This window comes from Rhinopithecus bieti, unplaced genomic scaffold, assembly GCF_001698545.2.
Source record: "Rhinopithecus bieti isolate Rb0 unplaced genomic scaffold, ASM169854v2 scaffold_13348, whole genome shotgun sequence".
NCBI lineage: Eukaryota > Metazoa > Chordata > Mammalia > Primates > Cercopithecidae > Rhinopithecus > Rhinopithecus bieti.
Window position 1 is genome coordinate 1,471,502 of NW_016808764.1, and position 27,041 is coordinate 1,498,542.

At 48.9% G+C, this 27,041-nt stretch overlaps 2 protein-coding genes across 2 annotated transcripts in view; both read right to left on the reverse strand.

Annotated features, from left to right (window-relative positions):
• Window positions 1-290: 290 nt before the first annotated feature.
• The window catches only part of LOC108538836 (leydig cell tumor 10 kDa protein-like), a 28,387-nt gene continuing 1,636 nt past the window's right edge, over window positions 291-27,041 (reverse strand). Inside the window, exons 2-5 of the mRNA XM_017887131.1 lie at window positions 19,110-19,169; window positions 17,305-17,430; window positions 1,028-1,415; window positions 291-667 (exon numbers count right to left, since the gene is read on the reverse strand). Of these exons, the coding sequence (XP_017742620.1) occupies window positions 565-667; window positions 1,028-1,415; window positions 17,305-17,311 (498 nt within the window). The 5' untranslated portion in view covers window positions 17,312-17,430; window positions 19,110-19,169 and the 3' untranslated portion in view covers window positions 291-564. The remainder of the gene's footprint in view (window positions 668-1,027; window positions 1,416-17,304; window positions 17,431-19,109; window positions 19,170-27,041) is intronic.
• The window catches only part of ADRA2A (adrenoceptor alpha 2A), a 3,213-nt gene continuing 1,280 nt past the window's right edge, over window positions 25,109-27,041 (reverse strand). The window contains 2 exon segments of the mRNA XM_017887102.1: window positions 25,109-26,975; window positions 26,977-27,029. Coding sequence (XP_017742591.1) covers window positions 26,633-26,975; window positions 26,977-27,029 — 396 coding nt within the window. The 3' untranslated portion in view covers window positions 25,109-26,632.

Consider the following 27,041-nt stretch of genomic DNA (forward strand, 5'->3'; position numbering starts at 1 on the left):
CTCAGCATGGCGCCCTGGGTGTGGTGGAAGTTAATGCACACAACTCATGCCCTGCACATGCTGTTCCCTGCCTGGAACAGCTGCCCCACCCGACTAACTCCAACCCTTGCATGTTGGGCTCTGGCTGCCCCTCTGTGGAACCGTCCATGCTCTGCCACCTGGGAAATGGTGTCTCCCACCTCCATCCCACTGCCACCCCTTATAATGCCCCCCATGACAGTGCCCAGCCTGGTGCCACCCTCCCCACTTGGAGGGGAAGATTAGACACTTAGACACGAGGCCCTGCTTGGAGAAGCCTGTTCAGCACTGAAACAAGCACTGTTTTATCTCAAGCTTCCCATTTTTATTCCAAACACAAAATAAAGAAGTTTTATCAAGCACATTTAATTACCACTCTTCCTCCTTTTCTCACATTCCAACAAACGCGATTTAAGCCTTGGCAGGCTCGAACAAATGGGAATCAAAATTCAAGTCACTTTACAATACATCCTGGAGTTCATTCATCCTCATGTTGATTGCTTCAGTCACCCCTCACCAAACGTCTTCTGGGAGCCAGAGGCAGTGCTAACACCGCGGCATCCCATGGTCGTCTCTGCCCTCCAGAGGCTGCCGGTCTAATGGGAAACAGCTTGCTGCGTCTTTAGCTGTCTGTCTATATGTCCCTGTGCTATGACAGAGAAATGAACAGAATGCTGTGGGAATACAGATGATGGAGGGAAGGACCAGACTAATCTGTCTGGAGGGATCAGAGAGGACTTCACGAAGGAAGTGACATGTTAGCTGGATTTTTTTTTTTTTTTTTAAATGATAAACCCAGGTTTATTGCTCTGGGTTGAACCTGTGAAGGTAGGACCTGGGAAGGGGGACAGGGGCAGATGAAGTTGGTGACTCTATCTTCCCGGCCATTGCTGGGTTCTCAGCACCCTAGGATCTGCTGCCCAAGGGCCAGGCTCCCAGTGAAGTTCTAGGTGAGACCCAGTGCTGGGGAGCAGGGTCCTCTTCCTGACAGTGCAGCCTGTGGGATCACCTGCAAGGTCCTATCATGGAGGCGGGGGCTGCGATGCTGGCCTGCGCTGGGGCCAGCGTCCTGTCAGGAAGGTTGTTGGAGGAGGTGGCAGCAGTCTCCCCTTTCTTCTTGGTCGGGGCCTTCAGCAGTGTCAGCTTCTTGGGCAGGCTGTTGCTGGCTTTCATCACCACGTCATGTTCGATCTTCTTCCAGATCCCGACTTCTAGGTTCTTCTTAAGCTTTTGCTGCTGGCCGACGCGCGCCTTCTTGGGAGCTGTAACACGACCCTCTTTCCTCCGGCCGGGGTTCCTTTCAGAGGCCGCCGCTGCCTCTTCGCTGGCTTGTGCGCCTGGAACTCGCGCTGCCTGTGTGCTAGGATCTGGCACGCGGTAGAAGAGGTCAGCTGGATCTTAAAGGATAAGAAGAAAGGAAGAGATGTTCCGGGCAAAGGGAACACACATGACAATGCAAGAACATAGGAAAGGGCACTGTGAATTCCGATCACAATGAGAAAAATTCCGCACACTTGGACTCTAAGGTGCACGTGCAGGAGTATTGCTGATGAGGCCGGGGAGGAAAGCTGGGTCCACGTGTTGAAAGGCTACGTGTGTTGCTGTAGGTGGCAAGGAGCTGATGGTATCTATTTTGTAGAGAATTCACTCTGGGCAGGGTGCAGTGGCTCATGCCTGTAATCCCAGCACTTTGGGAGGCCAAGGAGGGCGGATCACGAGGTCAAGAGCTCAAGACCATCTTGGTCAACATGGTGAAACCTCGTCTCTACTAAAATACAAAAATTAGCTGGACACGGTAGTGTGTGCCTGTAGTCCCAGCCACTCAGGAGGCTGAGGCAGGAGAATCGTTTGAACCTGGGAGGAGGAGGTTGCAGTGAGCCGAGATTGTGCCACTGCACTCCAGCCTGGCAACAGAGTGAGACTCTGTCTCAAAAAAAAAAAAAAAAGAAGAAGAAGAAAAAAAATTCACTCTGAAAGCTGGGTGAAAAGCAAGACCATTCTGGAGTGCGTAAGGTTCCCTACTGGGCACAGCATATTGGACCCTTGTAAAAGAGGATTGACTTTTTATGTTAAAGGTCTTCTTGCTACAGACTAGACAGACAGGAGTGGGGAAAGCAAATTTAATCTCCTAAATAGGGGATGGCACAGATGTCCCCACTCCTGCCTCCCATGGCCATGACAGGCATTGCTAATCAATCACAGCACTACTTTCTACTGAGTCTGGTCTCAGCCCCAGATTCTTCCCAATACAGAGCTCCACGTTGCCACCACAATTTAGCCCAGGCGGCACATGAAATGAAGCATATTTTCCATTATTACACCAGGAAAAAAAGACTATTATTGACGTTAGTCCAAACCAAGCAACATCAGCTAGGAAAGCTTAATGTAAAAGTTCCTGAGAAGTACTATTCAAAATAAACACAACGAGTTGGAGGGGAAGAATCAAGTTCACAGCCTTGAGAAAGTAGCATTTAAAAGTGGCTGGGGGCGGGGAGGTCTTGGGCCTCGAGATTAATTTTTTTCCAACACAGCAGACTCACAGGTTAATCATCATAAAGCTGTCACTCTCTCCACCCTGCACTTGGAGATGATAAGCAACATTCAAAGCCTTGCCGCCGCAGGTTTTACCTTCCAATTTGCCCTTTCACCTACAGGAGAAGTGGGTTGCAAAGTACAATGTCAAAAAGAAATCAATTAGGATTCCTAAAGTGGGTGAGGGGGTAGCCATATTCCTGGTCCAGCCCAACAAGTTGGCTGTTCCCCTGGCTAGAATGAGGCAAGAATCCATCTGGCCATGGCTCCCTGCCCTATCTCAGTCCAGAATTCCAGAACAACAGCAGGGCTCAAGTTCTGAAGATCGGGCTTTGTGCTCCAGGGGTGGCCTTTGGCAAGGAAATGGGACAAGTAAATACCACATGGGTCTTTTGATCCTCTGTACTTGACCTTTGCCCAGGGCCTGCATTTCCTTTTCACACCTCCCAGCCCCACCCCAAAAAGCAGAAGGAAAGCAATACTGTCCCCTGGGGTTCCCACCACCAAGTGCCCAGAAAAGCTGGAAAGGTGCAGGGAGAAGGAGTCCCACCCCATTCCCCTGAGCATGCCTCCACCTTCTGTGCAGGGTCCCACAAAACTGCCTTTTACTTCCTCCTCGCCTAAGTAGGAGGCCCCAGCAGCTATGGCTGATCCCTAATAGGGTGGGAGCCCAGCACCCCAGACCCTAAGTCAGCCGGCATCTGTGAATCCTGAAGTTCCCTGACCCACAGCAAAACCCCACAAGGACCCAGCAAGCAGGGCAGGACACTGGAAATCTCAGCCAGCGTGGACATCAGAACTGGAAGACATGCATGGGAGGGAGGGTCCTTCTAGACCAGGACTGAGTCCCCAAGCCACTAGAGGCAGAATCCTTAACCCCAGCCTCAGCTTCCTCCCCTATAAAATGGGAATTCTAATACTGACTTTGCAAGTGTATTGGAAGGATTAAAAACTGGGTACGGGAGGAGCCACCTAACAGGGTAGCTGGCACACAGCAGGGGCTCAGCACATGCACAGCTGGCTGTCTAGCTGGACCATCCACCTAGACCATGTGAATGGCAGGAGGCCAGGAGCCGTGGCTCATCCGTACTGGGTGGTGGGGAGGTGGCTGTTTTCACTACCAAGCAGAGAGCGGAGCTTGGGCCATGGAACATTCAACCCCTCAGCCCATGGTGACCCCTGAGGCCCATGAAATTTCAAGGAGATTCTGTAGGATTAGGAACAGAAGGAACTGGGCCAGCCTCCATCCAGCCTTTGCCTCTAGGACAGTGGCCTTTGTGAGACACATTCACTGCCAGCACCCCCACCTCCCGGGCCACCTGAATTCCTGGCAGGGCTTGTTTTCCTCTAAGCATGGCCAGGTCTACCCCAGAGCTGGGCAACCATTCAGGGAGTTCCCACAGCATCTGCCTAATGTATGTACCCCTATCACGTCAACCTCAGGCTGGGGTGGGACAGTCTGGGTAAATGGCTTAATAGCAGGACAGTCACATGCTGATATTCACTGCACCTTCCTCCCTTTCCAGCTTTCCAGACTCAGCCCAGACTCATGATAGAGAGACCCATGCATCCCCTGGCAAGGGGCTTCCCCAAGCCATTCAGCTTTGTCCCCAAATATACCCAGCAAACCGAAAGCTCATCAGATGGCTGTCTCCACCCTATTTAGGGACCATCTTGTGCTCTTGGCACTCACTCTGGGAGACTATGCTGTATCCCACACAGCTTATCCAAAAACGATCTTCCCATTTCATCAAACTTTCCCTGAAAGCACTTGGGTAAACATTGCCTGTGACATTAAATTTCCAGTGTTTTTTTTTTATGTGTGTGTCCCCTACAGATGGGACTCTAGACAGCTGCCCATTGCTTTGCTGAGGTGCCAAGATAATTTCCTTCTTAGAAACTCACAGCCCCACAAATGCCAGCCATTGTCCAGGTGATGCCAGGTCAGACTCCAGCCCATGGCGGCAGCTTCTCTTAATCCCCTTTCACTGCTGAAAGGACACGCACATCTCCAAGTCATTGCAGCTTCCAAAATGCTTTCCCACCTTGATCTCTTTTGGTCAAAGTTCTGGGATTTGGGGTGGGCAGAAGGCATCATCTTCCTCCTATAACTGAGGAAACAAATGGGCAGAAAAGTAGCCCAGGGGCTCATGGAGCTAGAAGTGGCAGAGAAATGGCAACGATGTCTCTTGGCAGATCCAGAACACAACAGACACGTCTGTGCCTTGAATTTTTAAACTATTTACATATTCTTTAAGCTTATTTGGCTGCAAGTTGAAAGAGATAACAGATGGGACCCTCTGGTAAGGAGAGAGGGGAAGACTGGGCAAGATACACAGAGAGATGGGACATCTGCAGCAAAAAATAGTATTGATAGTATGAATAGGGACCATATATTGAGCACTTACTACATACTTCACATCTATTGTCACATTCTACGCAACTTGTGAGATGATATCATCCCTATTTTACAGCTGAGAAAACTGAGGCTCAGAGAAGAGAAGTGACTGTGCAGATACTCACCCAACAAATGGAAAAGCCTGATATACATCCATGTTTGTCTGAACCCCTGACCCATCACATCAGCCACTACGCTGCTCCAGTTGCAGTCTGGTTCTGCCATTTCTAGCTCCATGGGGCACTGGGCTGTTTTTCTGGCCCTTCCTGTTTCCTCAATTGTAGGAGGCAGATCATGCCTTCTGCCCACCCCAACTCCCAGAACTTTGACCAAAGGAGATCAAGGTGAAAAAACACTTGTAAACCTGCAATGAACTGGAACTGCCAAGCATCTCCTGGCCTTCCTGCTGAATCACAGCAGATTCCTTCAACGGAGGACGTTGCCCCTCTTTTCTCCCACCACTCTACAGGGCACTGGTTCCTCCTCTTCTTCTTGGAAATGCTTCTAAAATCAATAAGATCGTCGGCATCGAGCCCCAGTCATGCCAACGTCAGGCGCCTGGAACCCTGAGCCCTGCTGGTCGGTCAGCTCATCGGCCCCCTTGCATGATCCAGAGCAATTACATGCTTAAAATTCAAAGCCAGGTTGCACAGGGCCCCAACGTGGGAAAATGTCATGATTTTTCCCATGTGAACAAGTGACACAAAACATGAAAATAGCAGAGGGACTATACCCCACCGCTGATTGGTCTCGCACAGCTAAAAAGGAGAACAGGGTTTTATGACGGGACAAGATCAACAATGAATTGGCTTGTAGGGAGGAAAAGAGATGATATAATATTTTCTTGAGCTAAAGGGACTAAAAATAGTGTGAGGTTTTCCAAGTGATGGTACTTGGTGGTGGTGGTGCTGGTGGTGGTACTTCAGGATGTGGCTGCTAATCATATATTGCAATAGCTATTGGCATGTTCAGAGCTATTCACAGGGACTGGCTGCTCACCCAGCTCCAGGAACAAGGAACAAGGAGAGGGCCACCTGTCCCCATTATTGTACCTTTGCTCCTGCAGTGCGCCTCCCTGAAATGCCCTTCCTTTAGCCCTCACTGAGTCCAGACATCCCATGTCCTGAGCTCCAGCCAGCTCCTCCAGGCGATATTTCTCAAACTCTTCCCCAAATCACTCCAACAGCAGAGGAGAAATTGCAGGGGGCTGGGTGAAGGGTGAAATTTGAGACGCGCCTATCGACACCAACACAAGCATGAAATTTCCTCCAAATCTCAGTTTCATCCCAAGAATTTATGAAAAGATGTCATTTACTGTAAAAAGTTTAAACTTGTTTTAGTATTTAAAAATCAGTTTGTTTCCCGACGTCATAGTTATGTGGTTACTCAGAAGGGCTGTTTGCCTTGTGCCGTCAAGAGCTCCTCGGCCCAGGGCTGCCAGTGTGGAGTGCCCCTCAGTGACAAAACAAAGGCTTTTGCTGAGGACCTCAGAGCTCCTATGGCCACTGAGGCAACTCATTCACTCATCCATCAATTCATTCATTTACTCATCCAATATGTATTTACCAAACTCCTCCTAAATGCCTACTCTCAGGGACACAGCAGGAAGGAGTCTAGCCCTCCAGGAACCCCATCTCATGGAGGAGACAGACAAGGAGATTGTGTGTCACAGCTTGGTGACAAGTGCTCCAGCGGAGACTAATCAAAGGGGCTTTAGGAACTGGGCACTAGGGCTCAGGAAAGCCTTCCTTGCAGGGAAGGTGCAAGCCAGGGTGCAACCCAGCCTAACAGTGAAGAGCCATGTGTCATGGGGCAAGCCGGTTAACCACTCAGTTTCTTCATCTGTAAAATGGATATAATAGAATCATATGGTTTTCATGAGGATTAAATGTATTTAATTAAAGCAGTGCAAAGTGCTTACTATGGCACCTGATCCGTACTAAGTGTTCAATAAATATTACCTACTGAGCTGGGACCTGAGGAATGGGTGGAATTGGGACGTCGGGGTGAAGGACAGAAGGAGGGGAAAAGAGAAGAGTATGTTTCATACACAAGGAACAACACACTTAAGAACAAATATTCAATACATATTTCTTGAATGAATACATTCTATAAGGGAAATTAAAAGTAATGCAATCTTGATAAACCACACCCTTTGTCTATTTTTTCCTGGTGAGTGTGTGTAGGTGGCACTGAGTGGTACCTGAGCCAGGCACCCAAAGGCAAGCCCACTGCACTTTTTTAAGCAGGATGTGAACTCCTTAAGGGCAGAGATCACATCTTTCCCCTTTTGGGATCCCACATCTCTGAGCTAGGGTGAACTGCAGGGTCTTATTTTTTGATCTCCAAGGGTGACTCATTCACCCCTCTCCTCTCTCTTTTGGCTATTTCACCACCATTTCCATCCTGGGGAAAGGCCTTGGCCAAGATCTTTGGAGAGATCCAGGTTACCCACTTCATGGAAGGACCTGAGTAATGCAGGCTGGGGGCAAACAGCCCTGGATTTGTATTCAAGTCCTAGCTCTGCCAGCAGGAGGCTCTGGGTCCTTGGCTGAGTCACGTGGGACACCAATCCAGAGATGGTGCTCCCATAGGAGCAGGCTTCAGAAGTTTTGATGGGAAAGGATGACCAACCATCCTGGGTCTCCCTGGACTGAGAGGTTTTCTGGGATTTGGGACTTTCAGTGCCAAAACCAGGAAGGCCCAAGACAAACAGAGATAAACTGGTCACCCGGCAAGGTGGCCCCAGGGAAACCATTCTCACTCCCAAACTTGTTTCTCCTCTCCCACATTCTGCCCCCTCTACCTCCCCAGACCTGAGTCGCAAGTCAGTACCAAATAGCATCAGAGTCCTTTAGCTTCTTGGCTGACTCATGGATCTGTGTCTTTGCAGGAGAAGGAGAGAGGATGAGGAAGAAAAAGTGTCTGGCATTGCCCCCATGATGCTTCCACACTCGAGGTTGCGTCAATCCGCTGTTTGAGGGGGAGGACTGGGCCATGTTCTCTCAGAGAGTCCATGTAGGGCCAAAACCAGCTAGCCAGGATGCTGGCAGGGCAGGGGAATGGAGAGGTTGGTCCACTCTGCTCTCAAGAGGTCAGGGTGATGGAATTTATGACCTCTGGTGGCGCTGAGCCCACCACTCCTCCCCATGAGGGCTAATTGGACTGGTCAGTCTGATGCTGACCCGCTAGGCAGAGTGTGGGCAGGAGGCTGCAGGGGGGGTGCCTTCATCCAGGTCCCAACCCCACCCACACTTGGAAACCCAGGACGGTCCCCTGGGGACGCTTTTCAGATCCCCTTGGCATGTCCGCCTCAGAGATCACAGCAGGCTCTCCGTCATCCCATCCGAGAGACCTCTCGTGTTTTCAATAACCAATCCCCATTTACATCCTGGCTGGGGCTTGAATGCCAGGCTATATTAGGCCATGCAGAGCCAGGCCTGTTATGCTTTCTTGTTAGCCACATCACATCATATTTTTATGATGCCAGTTTCCTTCCTGAGTTCTCTAGAACCACCTCCGTTAAAAAAAAAAAAAAATCACACTTGAAGGTCCAAGGGCCCCTGTAGTTCCCAACACAGTCTGGAAAGGAACCCTCTGAGACCAGGGACAAAGAACTGGATAAATCGGAGGCAATGAGGGACGGTGCCTGTTTTTTCCATCCCCTGCAGCTGCCTGCATCCACCACCCCAAAGCCCGACTGAGCCTCTGGTTCCTTATGGCCCAGGGCAAGAAGACAAAGATCCAAGACTCTTGTAGGAACCAAATGCCCTTCCATGGAGCAGCGTCTTCTGTCCCTCCTTGTCCCTCTGCGGACCCCCAGCACTTCAGTGTGGGGCTCCTGTGCTCTGTCATCCACCATGTCCATCAGCACTGTGTCAAGGAACATTAGAATTTGCAAAGTGCTGCCTCACCTGTGGTCTCCTTAGATTTACCTTTGGAGTGAGGTGGTAGGATACCCATTCTACAGATGAAAAAGTAGAGACAGTGGAAAGGGAGATGGTGTGCTCAAGTCAGGAAGACAGTAAATAGGAGCATCAGAGCCCCTTTGCATGGCCCCTGGGGCTCTGCTCAGGGACCAGGCCCAGCTGCCTATACAAGTCTACACACTTGGTAACCCAAGAGGAGCTGCTGTACATTTGAGTTCCTTTCCCAAAAGTACACTCCTGGAGGTCAGAAGTCCTGGAAGCACTGTGCCCTCTGTACTGCACTCCCTTCCCAGCCTCCTCATGCCCAGGACAGGCAGCTTCCATAGGGTTGGGGACTGGGGCACCCAAGAGGGAAGAAGTGCTCTCTGTGACTTTCCACTCGTTCTCTGCCCCCAATTTTATACTAACTCTCTCTCTCTCCCTTCATCTCTCTCTCTCTCTCATACACACACACACACACACACAGACACACACACACATACACACACACACACAGAGGCACATCTGGGATCCAGAAAGAGACCCCAGACCATCTCAGGTGAGGGAAGGAGGGGCAGGGTCACTCCTCCGGTGAGCTGTAAGTTTCTTCCCTGGTCAACAATTGAGCATGCTGCCAATGTGTTGGGGGCTATGGTTGAGGAGGAGCTCCCAAGGAGGCGCAGCGGGCGAACTGAGGCAGAGGTGGTAGGAATAAGGGCCTGCTGCTTTGAGAGCAAGGCTAGGTCTTCCTGCCTCCATGGGATCCTGAGGATATGGCTACAGACAACAGAGGATCAGGGACCAACTCCAGGTGTCCTCCATGCTTCCCATCCAAGAAGAACAAGGGCAAGTCCTTTGCCCATAGTTCTTTGGCCATTAGCCCCTCTATGTCCTTCAGACCCCATGGGGCAGGACACAGACCACCTAACAAAACTGGCCCAACAGAAGGGCTGGCCCAGGGGAAGGACCCCACATCACCAGGGCAATGGACCTTGGTTAAATGGCCATGGTTGCTTCCAAGTCTCTAGCTCACCCTCAAGCCATGAATCCAGGTCCATTCTCAATGAAGCTAATGGGCCACATGAACCTTCCTCGTACAAAGAAGCAAGGTTCTAGCCCCCTTATTTCACTGAACCCCCACTCCCTGGGCCACCCCACCCACACCTCTCCTCCCATCCCTAACTTCTGCCCTCAGGCTCTTCCCTCACACCTACTGGCCAACCCCATCACCATGGCAGCAAAGGCCCAAGGGTCAACAAGACGGTACCCAACACCCTCGACATGTAGGCACTGTGCTAGACCTCGGGTGGGGAGCAGGATAGGCACAGCCTTGACCCACCCAGCACTTTCAGGCTAGAGAGGGAGGAAAGGCTTACATAGAGCAATAAATAATAAATAATTAAATAATATGGTAAGACAAGGATCCAGAATATATCCCCTTTCATGGTGTGATGAAGCAGCCCAAAAAGACTGTAAATGGGAAACATGGAGGAATTTGGTGAGCCAGTGACACCCCAGCTGGTTTTGGAAAGACAAAAGAAATGTGATCCCCAACATTCCTCTCTTCCTCAAGACAGACATTCCTCATTCCTCAGGTGAATGAGGAACACAGGTGTGCAGACTTCAGAGTCCACACGTTTGACCACAATGCTCCTTTATTTTTCACTGGATTCATGTACACACATAGATGATTTACAGAGATTATTGGCATTTACAGAATTTTGTGCCCAAATACTGTTGCATAGTTTTGAAAGCTGAACTTCTATAGAAATGTGAGGGGAATAAAGCAGAATATTTAAGTGCAGAAAGTTGGCAGCCCAAATGACCTATGCTCTCAGCTCATCTGGCTTCACTTTGCCAACTAGATCAAATAATGTCCCCAAAATGCAATGCACAAAAATACATACACATTCCAACAATGTCTAAACCCATTTCTGGAAGGTTTCACCATGAAATAAGTCACTTGGTGGCAACAGCTCCTGTTACAGGACAGCCAGGATTTGGGTCATGCCTCTGGGATGATGATGGTGTTGTGCTATTTGCAGAGCCAGGAAATAGTTGTGAGAACAACTGCTCTGTCCTCTTTAGAAACATGCAAATGGTAAGTTGGACCCTGAGACTGGAAGCCCAGATGGTCAGAAGTCCTCCACCTCCTATCCAATAACATAAGAGAATCCCAGAAATTGATGGATAACTGAAAGTTCCTCCACCCTCCCAAGGAGTTGTTCCAAGTAACCTTATATACTTGACCTGTTGGCCCCCATAAGACAGTATGTGGGTTATGGGTTTCTGACCTTGGTTTGATGGACCCTAGGTAAGTTCAAAGAACTGTTTAAGGCAGTGTCAACTTAGTTTGGATTAGAAAGTTGATCATAACACAAGGACAAAGTGACACCCAACTAAAGAAGCAAAACAAAGAAACTCACTTCAAATTCATGCAATCTTTGAGCATATTGATGAGGTGACTTTGACCCAAAGGTCACAGGACTATATCTGTCAGGACTTCCTTGTTGTAAGTGACATAAAACTCAACTCAGATTGGCTTAATTAAAAGAACAGGAATGTATTGGCTCATGAAATTTTTTAAAAATCTAGAGATAGGTCTCGCTTCACACACAACTAGATTAAGGACTCAATTGGTGTCATTAGGGCTCCATTTCTTTTCCTCTTTCAGAGTCCTTCCATCTTCCATGGTGGCCCAGGTTGTGGATGGACATGGCACATCCAGTGGGAAAAAACACTGCCTCTTTCTCAACAATTCCATTGAAAGTCTTCTGGCATCTTATTGGCTCTGACCAATTCAGGGATGGGCCCCTGGCCCACTCATTGTGGTCACAGTGGGGGATACAATGGCAGGCTACAAATCTGGGTTTAGCTCATAGAGTCACCTTGGAGCCCACCCCAAACACACCAACTGAGAGTAATACATAGATGGGAGTGAGGCTATTGCCAGAAGAGGGAATGATGGCTGGGGAGGCAAACCACAGACATTCACCACATAACAAGTGGGTTGATTTTCACGCGTGGCCTCTATCCCACACATGACCCTGATGAGCTACAGACAGAATCCAATCCCTTCAATACCATCACCATGGTTCTCTCCGCCCCAGGGAAAAGAGGTTGCTGGGAGTGCTGCAGAAAAGCAGGGAATATGCAGAAGGTACAAGAAAGTCTCCAACCCCACAAAGAGCCTGGAGCTGACACCTCACAAAGAGTGTCATATGTCTACTGCTTCCATCAGTTTTGCTCCCATCCTGCTCCCAGGCAGGGAAATTGTCCAGATCGCATCTGCAAAGCTGAGATCAGCAGAGCCTGAGTCATTCCTGCCCCATGATAGTAGGAGCCCAGGGCTGGGTCAGAGAAAATGTGCATAAGACATTCTTCATTGTATTGCTGGGATAGAGAGTGAGGAATCATTATCACCGAATAAGTATCATCATCATCATCATCATCATCATCATCATCATCACTAAGAGGAGACAAAACCCATAAGACAACAACAGCATGTACCGAATACAAACCAAAACAATTAAAAACTGAGAGCAAGTGACCACATTCGTCATCAGGACAACTGAAGTAAGATTGGGCAGCACGAGGCAAGTGAGTTGCAGTGAGTGATTCAGGACTAACACTGCGAACACTGAGCACACACCAGAGCTGCTGCAGATGAGCAAGTGTGGTGACGGGGTGCCAAGACCCTGCCCGACCCAGGCCACACAACAGAGAACCCAGAAGAAGTGGCTGTGAGTACACGCCCAGGTGACTCTGACTTTGAGGCTCTGCTTCAGCAGGTTCCATGGAGGGTGGCATGGAGGACAGGAGTCACCCAGAGAGCAAAACAAAGGCTGACCTTTGTTGCTGCACACACAAAGGATGACCAGGAATGGTACTGTGAAGCCCGGAGCCATATGAGCTGATTAGTTCTGACCCCCTTCCCCTTTCTGGTTCTTCCCTACAGATCCAGGGCCATCCTTACTTAATGAGCTGAGACCACCTTTTGTCTCCGGCCCAAAAGCTGGGAGAAGAACACCTTCCTCCAACTCCACTGTCCTGAGCACTGGCAAACTCCTAGATCAGGGTTCTGTTTTTAATCCCTCTCCCTGTGTTTAAAAGCTAAGACTTTCTCCCAACTCAAAGCACTCATTGCCATATATATAGATATATATAGAGAGAGAGGGAGGAAAGGCATATATATGTATAGTATATGACATGTGTGTGTATCCCATACACACACGCTTGTGCATGCACACACATCCACTCCTCCATATCCTCAAGATCCTGCACAAAGCTATTCTCTCTGAGGATCCTTCCACAACCCTCTAGGCAGTGCTTATCACAGCCTTTGACAGCCTATAGGTGTGTGATGGTTACTATTAAGTGTCAACTTGATTGGACTGAAGGATGCCTAGACAGCTGGTAAAGTATTGTTTGTGGGTGTTGTCTGTGAGGGTGTTCACAGAGGAGATCGACATTTGAGTCAGTGGCCTGGAAGAGGAAGACCCACCCTCAATGTGGATGGGCACCATGTAATCGTCTGTCTGCATGGCTAGAACAAAGTAGGCAGAAGAGGGAATAGCTGGCTTGCTGGGTCTTTTGGTTTCATCTTTCTCCCATGCTGAATGCTTCCTTCTCTTCCTCTGATGCCCTTGAAAGGCTGCAGGTTTTTTGGCCTTTGGACTCTTGATTTACATCAGTGGTTTGCCAGGGGCGCTCAGGCCTTGGGCCACAGACTGAAGGCTGCACTGTCAGCTTCCCTGCTTTTGAGGCTTTTGGACTGAGCCACTACTTGCTTCTTTCTTCCCCAGCTTGCAGCCTTTTGTGAGACTTTGCTTTCTGATCATGTGAGCCATTTCTCCCTTATACACTCCCTTTCGTACAGACATATATCCTATTCGTTCTGTCCCTCTGGAGAATCCTGGCTAAATACAAAGTGTATCCACACAAGTCTTTGTACATCCCATCTTCACTTTGTAGTTGTTTCAAGCCCAAAAATGCATCAGAGCAACAGCTCTTGGGAAGTCAAACACCTGCAGATCTCATCAGGTTTGGTCTTAGCCCTTGTACCAAATCAATCACTGATAATTTAAGAGCAAGGACTTTGCCAGCCAGGAGACAGGCTCTTCCATGGTGGACAGCACTTCCTCTGTCCTTAAAACCTAAGCACTTACGTTCTCTTTCCTGCGGAACTTAGCCCCCGTGAGGTGAGCGATTTCCTCTGTCTTTGTGCACACCCAGTGTGGAGCAGTCATATAATATGTGTGCTTTGTCACACTCAACACCATGTTCTCATTTTTGCATTCACCATTCCTGCATTAACGTGGTTCTCAATGGTCACATCTACTGACTTAGGTGTATTTCATCATATTAACTCATTCATCCACCAAATGTTTACTGGATGCCTACTATGGGTTGTAGGTGACTGAAACTCAGCAGGAAACAAAGTCCTTGGATGTGGCATCATAAACATGCAGCCACAAGCTATGGGAAGATCTGTGGACTGTGCTCCTGAAGAAGTGGTAGAGCAGAAACTGAACTCTGAGTAACCTTGGCGTGTCGCATAGATCTACCACAAAGTCAGAATGACAATATGCACCCACTGGTGGGACTGCATGAGAACTCAGATATGAAGAGGGCATTGCAAACAACCCTGATGGATATGTGGCGTTATGAAAATATGCCATGTCCCTATGAGTGGACATCAGATAGTTTTCAATGCTTGTTAACATAAACAGCCTTATTGTGGGCCTCTTTTTTCTCTTAATATTAGTTCTTTAGTGAGTGTTTTTCAAGAGTGCGACAATGGAGAAAAATAATATTGTGAGTAATGTTATGGCTCTTCTTACAATATTGCCAGATTTCTCTCCAGAAGATAAGGCCCAATTTGCATATCATACCAGTATGTATGAACACATGTGTTTCTAGAGGGGCCATTTAAAATATTAGCATCCAATAGAGCATGAGCATGCAGCAGTCAGAACAGACACCTGCTGTCGACCTCCAGCACAGCCATGGCTTTCCCGGCCTTGCATTCTGTGATTTCTCCTTTTTACTGTGATTTTATTATGTGACTTTATTATTTCCATATTTTATTTTACTGTGAGATATCCTACAATTGTTCTCAGGCTCATTTCTTTCATTGCTAGAAAGTTCTTCCATTAACCAAATGGAGATGCATTTATTTCCCTATGTGCCAACCATCAACATCGATATCAGACTCCTCTTATTATAAGGAATCAGTCTTAAATGTGCAGGATTGGAATTTTTTCTGAATATTTTCTACCTAATATCTTTTCCCATTGTGTTGATTTCCTTTTTGGTGAGACTGTTTTTTTTCTGCTGTAAACATCTATTTTGAATTTTATGAATTGATTATGTCCATCTTCTCTCATCACAGCCCTCATTTCTTCAATAGACAGTAACATATCTTCCCTCTAAACTGGAGACACTATAGTGTTTCCTTCTTGCTTTCAAAGAATTTTCATTTTGCTACAAAAGTTATACATGATCATCACAGAAAATGTAAGAAGAAAATTTTAGGAAAAAATTGACTGCAAAGGTAACTACTAACAGTTTGTTTTCCAGTTTTTTTGTCTTTTATTTTCAATTTCTCTGAGATCATACTCTATTGGTTATCATCTGTCTTTTTCTCTTAAATCTATATTATGAATAGTTTTCACATAGATTTGTTTTCTTCTTAAATACACAAAATATTCCAGTATATAAAAGAAATAAATGTTGCAGAGTTAATGCCCTATTATTGGTGAGAACTACTGATTCTGATTTCTTGCATTGTCTATAACACAATGAGTTACTCTCGTTATTTACTTTATCTCCAACATGAAACTCAGGACAGGAATTAGATCTTTCCCATTTTGTATCCTCAGGACTTAGCATAGTGACAAATTCACAGTAAGTGCCAAATAAATAAATAAATAATAGCTAACCATTATTGAGCAATTACTTTGCACCAGACATTGTTCTAAACACTTAACTTACATTAACGTGTTTGTTTCTTACCAAACAAAAAACAAAAATTTTTACATATGAGTAAACCAAAGCATAAAGCAGTAAAGAAATTACTCCAATTAGTTCCCTTCACTTCCTCCTATTTGCTCTGCCCTTTCAGAACTTACACTGGGACAAAAACAGGGAACCCTGGTGCAACCCTGAAGTGAAATATGGATCCACAGGCCACATTCCACACAGCTGGGGGAGCAGGAGGCAAGTGTTGGAGATGGGATCAAAGAGTGTCCAGAGATTACACAGAGGCAGCCCTGCCCCCAGACTTATAGCTCACAGGACCAAAGCCATCTTCTACGTCAAATGCTGAGTTATTACTGCAAAGTCATTACCTCGTTTAATTCTACAGCAGCCCCATGAGATAGGTAATATTTTACCCACTTTTACTTGATGCCGTGGGAAAGAAAACAACACATCCAGGGTCACGTGGACTGCCAGAGTTGAGGCCAGGATGCAAACCCCAGTCCATCAGACACCACAATCTAAGCTCTTCTTAGCCCCACGCTGGAGAGCTTTGGAGAACTCATGAGTTAGGGGCGGCTTATAGGGTAGAAACCTTTCCCTCTAAGAGGAAAATCTGCATTTCTCATGATTTCCCTTAGGTTTACGTTTTGTTTTGTTTTTCTTTTTTGAGAGAGTCTCCCCATATCACCTAGATTGTAGTGCAGTGACGCGATCTCCACTCAAGGCAACCTCCACCTTCTGGGTTCAAGCGATTTGCACGCCTCAGCCTCCCAAGTAGATGGGATTAGAGGCATGCACCATCATGCCCAGCTAGTTTTATATTTTTAGTAGAAACAGGGTTTCGTCATGTTGGCCAGGCTGTTCTTGAACTCTCGGCCTCAAATTACGCACCCGCCTCAGCCTCTCAAAGTGCTGAGATAACAGGCATAAGCCACCACACCCAGCCCTTTTGGTTTAGATCTGAAACTCTTCTGACCAAAAGCTCTCCAGCAATGGGCACAGAAGAACTGGGGAAGATACCAGTCTGTAGCCCCAGTCCATTTGAATGAGAAGAAAGAGTGATGAAAAGACCCTCCCTCAGAGCTTTCAAGAATGGGAGGGCAGGGGGCAGGCCCATGAACAGTTCCTCTCAGTGGCAGCATGGCGCCCTCCGCCATGTACCCTATTGGGCGTTTGCCACCTTTGGAGATGGGGAGTGGAACTGACAGCAAGACAGACCCAAGGATTAAGCCTCAGTATAACTGATGCCAAACCCCAGGTTCTTTCCACGATTAAAATTTTAAAGTGTGGTGGTGTAGCTTGGCTTTAAAGTTTGGGTGTGATTTTGGGAAGCAGCAGAGGGAGCATGTATGTGGCATTCCATATGCAGGAGAATCGAAGCAGTTACGGAGGCAGAAACGAGCATTATGTTCAGAAGATAGTTAAACCAACCTGTGGTGCAGCGAAGCAGCAAGGAGCACTAACCTGGCATCAGGAGACCCCAGTTTCAAGTCTAGACATGCATCGTGATCGTTCAGGTCTCGTATGGGTCTTGGAGTTCTTCTAGGCCCACCCTCTTGTGCTATTGAAGACACAAAGTCTTCCATCAGGCTGTAAAGAGAGAAAGCTAAGACCTAAGAGGTCAAATCTCTATCACAAATCACCCTAAAACACTGCCCAGCCCAGCCCCGCTCAGCCCAGAGCAGTTATGGGAGCAAAAGGAGCTGCCCAGCTTCCAAACTGGAGAAGAAAAGGTTAGCACTACTGAGCCCCTACCAGATGCCAAGCGTAGGCCTAAGCAACCTACCAAAACACTGGCAACTTCTTCTACAAGTTACATGTGGAGAAACTGGTGCTTAGCCATCTGTTCAAGGTTAAACCAAAGCTATGTGATGGAACCAGGATTTTAATTCAGAGCTTCCTGATTCCAAAGTTTCAGCTTTAAAGTGCCCTTCTCAGGAATACCAGCCATTCCCTCCAAGACCTGGGGCATGCACAGTGGGAAGCTGTCAGCACCTTCAGAAGAGGCGAGGTGCTACCCACACTATTGGAACTGGGACTTTGGGGAAGGATGCCTGGCAGGCACTGCTGGCAGAGGACCCCTGCAGCCATTGCTAAGCTGTGTCCAGACAGGGAGAGAGCAGGGAGAATCAGCACATTCTCCACTCTCACTCCTCCACCCTGATCTGCTGGTGGCTGCTCTTAGGCAGAACTCAGAGAGCACAGAAGAAAGAGTAAGGGGACAGCTCACAGGGCTCAGCCCTCCAGGGCCCAGCACGGACAAGGGCAGAGACTATAGTCGGAGGTGCAAGTAGAGAATATCTAGTGTAGAACCCAATGCTCCCTCCCCAATGCCTTCACCTGGGCCACCCTCTCTGGGAGCTCCTGGTGGGGATAGCTCCATTCCAAGCAAGTGTTCAAAATGGAAGGATTAGGTTTCAGGCAAACAAGCAAATGTGGAGGGTCATAGGAAAAGGCCCAGCCAAGAGCAGTGAGTTTGCTGCTGAGAGCTCCTCATGGCAGGCAAAGTAGACATCCCTGTCAAGTCACAAGTTCCCTAACTTCTTGGAAATGGATGACTTTTATCTTTGAGGGCCTGAACAGCCTGGCACAGGAGTCAGCAGTGCGAGTTCCAGATTTTGGGCTTATCAGATCTTCTGATTCCCAAGCAGAATCCATGGAGTTGGCAGGGGTGAGTCCTTGCAAGCTCTCATTCACCCTTGATAATCAACTAGTCTTTGGGGACATGACGTGCTTGTGCTCCACGGTCTCTCCTCAAATCTTCCCTGGCCTGTTGTGTCGATAAGACGATGATGTTCAGAAACAAGAAGCGAGTCAGACCAGGTCAGGTCCCGTGGCCTGTTAGGTCAATATACCACCACGACCAACTGAATTCACGCTCCAGGAGATGTTTGCATTTGACCATGAATAGGAAGCTCTGAGCCAAGGAGAAGATGGAAATTCACAGAGGGTAGGGGCAGTGGTATACAGTATTTTGCAGGAAAGGGAAGCTCTAAAATCCCAATATCTGGGTCTGCACAGAGACTGGCACTGCCACTGGGTGACCCTGAGGGAGTGAGGGTTCCTGGCCTTCCCTGTGGTGTCAGCACCCTAGTCAGGCTATTAACGCTCTGAGTTACTGCTCCCAATACCCCTCCCCTAACAGTCTCCAACCAGCAGCCAGAATGATTGTTCTGAACCAAAAAAAGAAAAAAAAAAATCTGATCATGTCCCTTCCCTGCCTAAAACACCTCTCACGGCTCCCCATGCCCTCAAGATAAAACCTTTACCTGTGGCTGCATGATCTGGACTGTCCTCCTCCAGCCTCGCCATTCTCACATCTCATGGTCCTATTAAAGTGGACTTCATAAGTTGCTTGAACATGCAATGCCCCCCACCCCTGGCACTCCCAGTCCCTTTGCTGGACCTATTCCTGCCCATCTCTCATCTCTCATCTGACTGCACACTTCTCCAGGCTCCCTCCCCAATGCCTTCACCTGGGCCAGCTTTCCCCATGGTGAGCCCATCCACCCTGGCGCCTGCATCACTAGGCTTACTACTTGCTGGAGCCCACAAAAGAAGCTCTTCCCCTACAAAAGAAGCTCTCCCCCAACAAAAGAAGAAGCCCTCTCCCCACAAAGGAAGCTGTCCGCCAACACAAGAGGAAGCTGTCCCCAATAACAGAAGAAGCTCTGTGAGGTAAAGATCCTAATTAGTTTGCTCCCCACTCTACCCCAACACCTAGTACAAGTAGAGTGATGTTAGTAACATTAGCTTGGGGCGGCTCCAAAACATAGTTGAATGAATAAACGAAGGAAGGACTCTATCATTCCTTCATTAAACGTCTCCGTGTCTCCTCTAAGGCTAGGGCATAAAAAACAATCCCTTAAGTGTGTCCAGCGAGCATGCTGAGAACAGAGCAGTGGACTCCCCAGTGGCCCCAGCCTCAGTGGCCATCACTGCTGGGCAGCTCTGAGCTCTGTCTGAGCCACAGATATGGGATGGGGATTACCCAGAGAACTGTGGCCAAGAGCCAGCCACATGCGTCCCTGGGGCTCCCTCTCTCTCACCTGACCAGGTGACAGGGAAGACAGGGAAGAGGATAGTGTGTGTGTGTGTCTGTGTGTGGTGTGTGTGTGTGTGTGTGTGTGTGTGTGTGTGTGTGTGTGTCCGCACACGCATGCGCACATCCTCACACAGTCTGGCCACACATAATAACCCCACACACAGCCTTGCATCTGCATAGTCAGGGAGGAAGGAGGGCCTGTGCTTTTCTTCTACAGATGCCCAGTGACCCAAGCAGCTGGCCCTTGGACAAACTGCAGAAAGGCAGCTGGCCTCTCTCCAGCCTGTTCCCCAAAGTGCTGTTACTCTGCCTTTCTCAGCCTTTGGGTTCTACACTAGATATTCTCTACTTGCACCTCTGGCTATAGTCTCTGCCCTTGTCCATGCTGAGCCCTGGAAGGCTGAGCCCTGTGAGCTGCCCCCTTACTCTTTCTTCTGTGCTGAGTTCTGCCTAAGGGCAGCCACCAGCAGATCAGGGTGTGGGAGTGAGAGTGGAGAATGTGCTGATACTTCCTGCTCTCTCCCTGTCTGGACACAGCTTAGCAATGGCTGCAGGGGTCCTCTGCCAGCAGTGCCTGCCAGGCATCCTTCCCCAAAGTCCCAGTTCCAATAGTGTGGGTAGCACCTCGCCCCTTCTGAAGGTGCTGACAGCTTCCCACTGTGCATGTCCCAGGGCCCTTGTAAGTTTCTCTTAACCCTGCCTGTACCTTGCAAACAGTCCGTTTTCAATTCCCCTTCTCTCATCCCTTCACAGGGTGCCATCTTGTTTTTCTCAGGTACAGATTTTAAAGAGGTCTCAAGTCCCTGCCCTTGAAAAACCTGGGGACAACATTAACAGCCTCTCACTCTTGCCTCCCATCCCCTCCAGAATTCTCTGTAGTCAGATAAACTGCCCCTTCCACGGAGAACAGGATAGCCTGGAGGATACAGAATATGCCTGCCAGAGAAGCAGGGTTGCCTGCCCCAGAATGTGCACATTGCATCATCCCATCCTCCTCCTAGATGGGCTTCATTGCCCTAGAAGGGGAGTGGCATTCCACCTCGGGGGAGCAGGCTCGCAGGCAGGGAGGGGCCAACTGACATGACAACCAGTGAGACACACCACGCTCCCCTTTAATTTCCTTTGTGACCTCTTCCCCCGGTGCATACATGTATACCCTCACATGTCAGGCCCAGGTGAGCAAAGTGGTCCTCAGTGACCATTTGTGCCTGTTTACACACACACAGATACATATACACACACACCCATAGACACTCACATGTTACACACACATATACATAGGCTTAGCTTATGTATGGAAAACACACCGAACCCTCACTTCTACCCCAGCCTCCATGAGGCCAATGGCCCTTAGCGCCAGCTGTGCCTACAGAGAGCACATGGCTTGGCCCTTCCCGGCGTGCCTCACCTATGACCTGGACAGAAGGAGAGAGCAGACCCGCATTTCATAGAATTATAAAATGGATCAGCAGAAAAGCCCCATGAGATCCCTTAACCCAGTGTTACTCAACAAGTGTTCCAGCAAACATGATTCACTGAGATGCTCTGTAAAAAAAAAAAAAAAAAAAAAATGAAATTCCACAGTCCAGGGAGTTTGGGAAACAGCACACCATGTCATCCTCGCTCAGACAATCGCAAACCACATAGGCACATCAAAGTCTCTGAGAGATCCTGAAGGAGAGGTACCTATTAAAGACTGCTTACCCCAGCATTTCACCAGATAGGTGGCAGACAGGGAAGAGATGATATGGAGGTGATAGACAGTAGAGACAGATAGAATGATAATGTCAATAGATAACGTAGATATTATAGATAGATTTTGTAGTTAAATTAACTGCACAGAACACACTTGTAAATAATATTAGACCAACCACTTGCATTTTATAAATGAAGAAGCAGGGACTCAGAGAGGGATTTGCTCAAGATCACATCACTGGTAAAAGACAAAACCCGGCCTAGAACCCAGGCCTCCTAATCCTCAGTCTAGGCTCTTTCCAATAGGCCCTGTTCTCTTTTTTTGTATTTAACTAACTCTCAGCCCCAGGATTTCTGGTAATCAAATAGATCAATGCTATTTCCAAAACAAATGCGAGTGTCAGTGATTTTGCTCCGTGACTTGACGTGGTCTCCCTCTCCGGCATGCCCTCAGCTGAGGAAGGTGCCCCATCCTGCACTCCAGACTCTCAGGCCCACTGTGAGGGGTGGCAGGGCCCAGGGCAGAGGCCCAAGGGCTAGCCTGGCACTGGGCTCTGGACCTGGGTACCTGGATCCTATTATGCTACTGAGTCAAGGAGGTAGACTTCCTTACAGGTGTCCCTGAATGGGGACAGGACCTTGTCATGCCATCCCCAAGGATAAAGTTGGATGAAAGCTGAGGTCTGACCTGGGCCCAGGTGCCACTGCCCAGGCCTGGCACTGGTCCCACAGGACTCAGCTGCTAGAACCAGAGCTTCCTTCACGGGCTTCCTTCTCAAAGTGTGGGCATCCCAACTCCCACATTCTATGCTCTGAGCTCCCAGCCACAGCCACCTCTCCCCCACCGCTCACTCACAGTACAGACGCCCATTATCCTTGGTAGGCACATGGCATCCTCTTCCCTACTGCCACACTGTCAGTGTGTGTGGCTAATTAGTGATTTTCACAGGCACATCCTGGCTTCCCATGTATCTCCAAAGCTTCCAGAGGGCAGAGGCGGGCCCTCATCTCACTCCACAGGGACAAGTGGTGAGTTTTGCACAGTGCATGCAGGGAAGGAAGAGAACTGCCCTGCAATGCCTAGGATGGTCCATGACACAAAGCAGGCACAGGGGGTCCTCTGGGGTGGATTAGCCACTCACCACATCCCAAAACAAAATAGAATTCATGTTGGGTGTATGTGGCATCAGACGGAGAGTCACAGGGAGGAGTGGGTTCAAGGGCTCCTGGAATGCTACATAACCAACAGCTGTTCTAGGTCCCAGGTCCCTTGATCTGCCAGTACAAGGTAAGAGTTAAGGACTGATGATGCTTCTGGCTCTAAATCTCTGATTTGATTATAGGGTCCTAGACAGGGGAAAGCCTAAGCCATGTTTTCATCATTCTCTCCTCCAGCCTTTTAGCACAGAAGAAATTGAACAAAGCCTTGGGGAGATCGTGCTTGTGCCCAGACTCAAACGAAGGCACTACCCTTCCCCCAACCCAGTGCACTTGCAGGAGTAAATCTAGCAAGACACACTTCAGACCCAAAAGCCAATGACTTTCAATATCCCAACCAAAGTCACATAAAACAGGAGATTCAGCCACGAAGACAGACCCTCTTGGCCCAGATACTCGGGAACAGATACTATGCACAGGAAAATGTGGGGGTTAGAGTCTTATCTCCTGCTCTTTAAGCCAAGATCCCTGTGGGAGCCATTTTGCCTCAATTTCCCTCCCCACCCCACACCTTGCCAGACTGTTGCTTGAGCCCTTTGCAAATGAATAAACAGTGATTCCTACTATGAACTCAGAAACCCATCCATGCCTGGGTTCCAGCCCTCTCTCCCCCACTTTCTGATGCCTCCATCCACCTCTGAGGCTTCTCTGCTTCTGTATGGAGGAGGAAGGAGCATGACACCAGAGGCCCCTCCGTGTAGCACCACAGCCCATGCTTCTGCCCCCTCTGGGGGTGGAGGCAAGGCAAACACTTCCCTGGCAGACAGGGCAGAGCTGAGAGTCAACAGCAAGCAGTGTTTGTATCTGCTCCTGTGGCTGGGACACACAGCCTGGGGCCTGGGGGCCTGCCAGGCAGGCTATTGTCTGGCACTGTTTGCCTTTGGGGCGATGGGTGCACTGGAGTGAGAAGGGACAAGAGAGGTTGGGGTGAGGGTGGGATGGGGAGCAGGCCACAGAACCAGACCAGGGAGCCAGCCTTGGCGCCACAGGCCAGGAGGCTGGTTTTTGAAGCCTCTGAGCCAGGGTCACTGGAGCCCAGCACCTGGCCATCCTCATGTCTGCCGGCTCAGAGGATCCAGGTGACAGCAGAAATTCCTCACCCCCTCAGAGCCATGGTCTTCCCTCTTCCAGACCCCTCAGTGCCCAGATCGTTTCTCAGGGCTCTCCACCCTCCCACCGCTGCATACACAGACACCCTCTCCTGCACCAGAGAAGCAAAGGAAGATGAGGAGATGCTGCATGTACGGCCCAGAGGGTGCAGAGGACCTGCTTCTGGGGGGAGTCCAAAGCTGATCCATACATATTACAGGTGGCTGGATTCACAAAAGCTGGCCTCCCCCAAAACCACAGCCTGATGCTTGGGTTTGCCCCTCAAACCCCCTCCTCCATGAGTGGCTATTCATCAGTACTGTGTCTGACTATATACACATCTCTCAGCTGCTCCCTAACCCAGGCAGCCTGGAGCCAGAGCCCTGTCACCTAGCGCCATGGGATCCTGAGCAAGTCGCTTCCTCTTGAATCTGCATTTGTCCTCTCATCTGTCAGATGAGGGGTTGGACTCCTGGATTGCTAAGGCCCCTTCCAGCTTCAAAGTGCCATAACCGTAGTGTGAGGACCATAAGCCCTCCTAGACCGCAGAGCAGACTTTGCTATTACAGCAATGCAACAAGAAGGATGCGTGCCTTCTGGCCAAAGACAATTCAAACCACAAACCACCAACTAATACATGGTTCTATTCAGGTGTTTAGACCATACTTTGTGCATAACCACACTATGGAGTATATGTTACATGTCATATATTACCATACTTTAAGGTGAGATATACATTTTGGATATATTCCACACTTGGTGCATATACCACACTTTGGAGTAGATACACACTTTGAGGTATATAGACGCATTAGGTCATATAGACACTGGGGTATGTATACACCTTGTGTATATTACATACTTGGGATATATCTCACACCTGGTGTAGATAGCACACTGCATAGACACCTCTCCACTGGGAGTGTTCTGAGAAGGGCTAATGCCAAAACTCTGGAAAGGTTCTGGGGTTAAGAGTACAGGCCCTAGAACGAGATAAAGCTAGGTACAATGCATTTCTACCGCTTGTTAACCTTGGGCAAGTCACTTGCTCTGAGACTCAGTTTCTTCACCTGAAAAATGGGGATTGTAATAGAACTTACCTCATAGGGTTCTTGAGAAAAGTAAACGAGGCAATGCCTACAACCAGTTCACCACAGTGTCTAGCATGTCAGAAACACTTAGGAAATGGTAGCTTTGTTATTGATCGAACGTTTAAAAAAATTTTATAATGTACATTTTTTATTTTAAAAAATCCATAAAATCAGATGTTCCCAAAGTCTTAAAGCTTTTGAAAACTCAGATAACAGACAAGAGGACCACTTCATTCATATTTATTTCACATTTGATCTGTAAACTTTTTTATTTAAAAAAAAATCCACTGTCATTAGCAACATGTGCTGACATTAGTTTTTCTTTAGTGAAATAAGAGTGCAGGCCTTAAATTGTCTCTGTCTAAAACATGTAGGAACGCAGATGTAAACACAAGGTCTCCGCCTTCCTCCCCTGACTTTGGCAGTTCATCAATGACATGATCTCAACCAGAAAAGTAGGGAGCGGGGAAAGGACCACACTTTGATACCTAACAGCTCTCGGGGCGGGAACTGTACAGTTTGGCAGGTCCATTTGTCTTTTCAAACTGTTTACCTTGGGCAAATTGTATCAGGTTTGCTTCTTCCACATAATTTCCACTCCTTGGTGTCTAAGCAGCTAAAAGATTTCCCCATAGTCAGCACTTTTGGGGCAGGAGGGGCGCACATACATACAAGACAGAAACATACATATTCTTCTTCAAGCAGTGGCCCTGCAGGGAGAGAGGGAACACTGAAAAGAGAGGTTTTAAAGTGAGTTACTGGGGCGAACAGTGCATCAGAGAATAATGGCTTTATACACAGGGCTGATGTGAGGCAGAAAGGTTCATTTACTTATGTCTTGATCCATCATCATAATATTTACATAGGAAAAGGCAATTATGCTGTTAGGCACAGGAAAAAAAAAATGGACAGAAATCTTTTCCTGTCAGGAAATCTCAAAGCAGGTCCGTGTCAAAGGGACAGTCACCAGTTGCTGGTGAAAAGGACGACATAGAGGGACATCATAACACCAGAAAGGGCTTGCATTGCAAATGGGGCTTGGCCTGAACCAGAGAGCTGTGTCTGCCTGGAAGGCATCTCTCCCAAGGCCAGGATTTCACCGTCAAAACCAAGGTCAAGAGATATGGAGTCCCCATGTGTACTATCAAAAATAGTGTCTATTTACAGTGTGGAGGGGGTGGTGGGGAGGGCAGGCAGGGCTGCCCTGAGTGGTTTTTAAAAAAGAGAGAGAGAGAGTTCGGGATGGAAGGGGAATTAGCCAGGGCTAGGTAACCCCGTAGGTAACCATCCATTGACCTTTTCTGAGCCATGCCCTTGTAGTCCAGTGCTTGCTCTGAAGAGCTGTGAGGGCTGTACCAGGGGAAGAAGGTGAAAATACCTTCAGGAAGCAATACTGATTAGGGGTGGCCCACCAGGAAGATGGCTCCAGGTCAAGAGTTGCCAAACCAACAACTGGGGATGCCTGGGTCTGGCAGCAAGAACGCTTCCCTTGTAGGAGCAGCAGATGCCCGCCCGCAGGAGGCTGCAGAGCCACCCCAGACGAGGAAACGCAGAGCAGACAGGGCCCGGGTTTCTGAGTGCCCTGGGGCTGAGCACCCCTCGGTGCCTCGCTGCCTGCAGTCGGCGTGAGTCCACGCGGGCGCCGGCGGAAACCTCACACGATCCGCTTCCTGTCCCCGCGGCAGAGGATCTTCTTGAAGGCGCGGCGGAAGTCGTGGTTGAAGATGGTGTAGATGACCGGGTTCAGCGAGCTGTTGCAGTAGCCGAACCAGAAGAAGAACTTGAAGAGCGTGCGCGGCACTGAGCACCCGACGGCCGTGAGCGTGTAGGTGAAGAAGAAGGGGAACCAGCACACCACGAACACTCCGATGACCACGGCCAGCACGAACGTGAAGCGTTTCTCGCGGTTCTGCCGCCCGCGCCAGCGCGACGCCTTGGCGGCCCCAGCGCGCTCCACCCCCGGCCCTGCCGCCGCCGTCCCGATCCCCGTCTCCCCAGCCCGCGCCGTGGCAGGCTGTCCCCGGCTTCACCTGGCTCGCCCGGGCCTTGCCCTTGCCCCGGGG